Source organism: Monopterus albus, unplaced genomic scaffold (assembly GCF_001952655.1).
Source record: "Monopterus albus unplaced genomic scaffold, M_albus_1.0 scaffold178.1, whole genome shotgun sequence".
Classification (NCBI taxonomy): domain Eukaryota; kingdom Metazoa; phylum Chordata; class Actinopteri; order Synbranchiformes; family Synbranchidae; genus Monopterus; species Monopterus albus.
The window spans coordinates 913,326-916,289 of NW_018128058.1; the positions used below are offsets into that span (position 1 = coordinate 913,326).

Sequence of the window (2,964 nt, forward strand, 5' to 3'; positions counted from 1 at the left end):
TCGAACCCCAACCCCGGGCCTGGCTACAGGGTGGGGCCCCGGCTGCGCCATGCCGGGCGACCTCACGGTCCTTGATTTTAATCTATTCATAAAGGGCTTTTGAACCCGCTCTTAGTCTGACCCGTCACCCAGGACCTGTTTGCCTTGGGAGACTCTACCAGGGACATATAGCCCTCGACAACATAGCTCCTAGGATCACTCGGGTACTCAAACCCCTCCACCACAATAAGGTGGCGGTTCTGTTTATGTGATTGTAAAAAAAAAAAAATTTTGGTGGGTAACTGTAGGACTGGAAGTTTAAGCTGAGGTCAAAGAAGTAAAAATAGTTCTTTATTTTTTATTTTCACATTCAGACACCTGTACCACTTGTACTTTTCTCCATTAGTAAAAAAATAATTTGTGCAGGGGATATTTATTTGGAGAGCGGGGCAGTCTGACTGGTTGTACCTCTGCACCTAGTCCAGGGTCACAGCTTGTGTCTGGACAGGTGATCTTGCTCAGTCTGAGACAGGACAGAAGCAGGGTCATCCAGTAGACAGACAGTGCTATACCTCAGTGTGAGGAATTCAGTCTAATCGCTTCTGCACTGATCCACTGTTTTGACAGACTGTCTGAGCCAACCTTCTCCCCACGCACCACACTTACATGCTGCTGGTATAGATAAAAAAAAAAAACTGTTTTCTCACTCCTCCCTACACTAGGGATTTTTACTCATATTTATCATCTTGCATCCTTTGCTCTTATAGATGTCTGAAGAATCATTGGTCCAGCTTGTGACTGAACCATCAGAAAAGGCTCCATCTGAAGTTGAAAAAGGTACAAAAACTTGGATTGTTTCCAAAAATACATGTCATGCATTTTATGGAATCAGAATCACAAAAGGCAGTCCTAAATAGGTCAAGATCAGTATGCTCATGTAAACAATAAAAGGAATTTTACTCTGCTTGTCAAAGGCTTGTGTTTATCTTTATGTGGTGCAGTTTACAGTAAAAATGTATGAATGTTTTTTTTTAATTGCCTTCTCCTTTGTTGACTTCCACAGCACACATACTGGCCCTGGAGCAGCAGCTATTAGAAAAAGACAGCGAGCTAGCTGCCTTGCGAGAGTCTCTCAGACTGGCTCAAGAGAACATCTCCAGTGAGGTCCCATCAGGTGAAACATGCAATCAAACTCCACACCAGGATCAGGATGCCAGTACGGCCCTTGGTGACAGTTCTGCATCCCTCCCTGAATTCATGGAGGATACACAAGAAGAAGAGACCACCCTAGTTGCTGAAGACACCTCTGTCCTTTCTGTTGCTGCTGATAATGAGAGCAGCCCAGAGCTTATTGAACACCAGTCTGAGTCCCCAGAAGAATTCAGAGGGACATCTTCAGACGAGATGGTCGCCAGTAGTGATTCAGAGGTGGCCCACAGCAGCTGGACTCTGCTGGAAGCTGTGAATCGAGATGGAGGCCAGGAGTGGCCCTCCCTCATGCAGGACTTTCGCCAGCTGCAGCTGCAATCGTGGGAGGCAACCAGCATGGAGCAGGAAGCATCCACAGTTCAAGTTGAATCCTCCTCTGTTGTCATCAGAGAGACTGTTCAGGTTCATCTGACTCAGAATTCAACCTCTGTAGATGCTCACGTCCCCTCTTACCAGGTCTTTGCTGAGGCCTTAGCTGAGGAACTCCAGAAGAGGTACAGTGAACTTTTGGCTGAGCTGCAGAGGCTCAGAGAGGCAGCTGCAGAGTCACAGGAGAAAATCAGGCATCTAGAAGAAGAAACACAGTCCCTTATCACTGCCAAAGAAGAGGCAGAGTCACAGGCTAATAACTTTGCAGAAGAGCTTCAGTCAGCCAGAGAGGAGCTGGACAAGGTTTCCCAGCAAGGTATCTCTTTGGTGGAGAAGCACAGTGCTGAAATACAACTTCTGCAAGAAAAGATCAACATTCTGAGCACTGAAAGTGAAGCCAAGGAGGAGAAGATCCAGGCTTTGCAGACAGATCTGGAAGTGGCTCACCAATCCCTCTCTGAGCAAGAGGCTCAGGCCAAGATGCTAAGTGCTCAGCTGGAGGACAGAGAGTTTCTTTCCTCTGATCTTCAAAGGAGGCTTCAAGATATGGAAAATAGCATGTTGGAATTCTCCCAGACTTCAGATCTCAATCAGTCTTTGTCCAATAAGGACTCAGAAATCAGTGAACTACAGCTGCGTCTCAGCCAGAAAGAGCAAGAAATGATGGAGCTCAATGACAGTATGTCTGCTAAACTCCTTCAAGCAGAAGAAGAGAAATTCCAGATAGACAGTGAAGTCACTAAACTGAAGGAGCAGATGGTGGAACTTGAGAAAGTGAGAGATGAGAAACAGCAAATGAGTTGCGAAGACTCTGTAGACTCGGCTCATGTAGATGATGATCTCGCTAGTTTACGAAAGGAGAATGGAGTGCTGGAAAGCCAACTGACAAACACAAAGAAGAAGCTGCAGGCTGCACTTGTGCAACGAAAAGAGCTCATGAAGAAAGTTGCTGATTTTGAGCTAGAAGCAACAAAATGGAAAGAACGAGAAGACACAACAAAAGGAGAAACACTTGAAAATATTCCAGAGGTAGAAAAACCCAAAGGACATGAGAGTCAAGAAATGGAGGCTAAACTCCTGGAGCTGGAGCAGGCTTTAAGATCCAAAGAAGAAATAGTTGAGGCTCTTGAGCAGAAAATTAGGCAACAGGAACAAGATATCACTGAGACGCTTGCCCTGAATAGAAAGCTAAACAAAGAAGCTGAAACCATTCAGCAGGCTGACACAACTGTATTACAGTCCCAAGTGGCCTCTCTTGAAGCAGACTGTGAAACCCTTCGGAAGAAAGTTCAAGAGGCTAAAGAATCCCGCAAAGAAACCATCCACAAAGCAAAAGAGAAAGACAGACACCACCGTGAACAATTGAAGCAGCAGAAAGAAGAGTACAATGAACTGATGGAGCGTTTT

The 2,964-nt window shown here is 45.6% G+C and overlaps 1 protein-coding gene across 1 annotated transcript in view; it reads left to right on the forward strand.

Annotated features, from left to right (window-relative positions):
- The window catches only part of golgb1 (golgin B1), a 25,239-nt gene that overhangs the window by 11,824 nt on the left and 10,451 nt on the right, over positions 1-2,964 (forward strand). Inside the window, exons 10-11 of the mRNA XM_020616771.1 lie at positions 747-816; positions 1,043-2,964. The exon at positions 1,043-2,964 is cut by the window's right edge and continues 3,113 nt beyond it. Of these exons, the coding sequence (XP_020472427.1) occupies positions 747-816; positions 1,043-2,964 (1,992 nt within the window). The remainder of the gene's footprint in view (positions 1-746; positions 817-1,042) is intronic.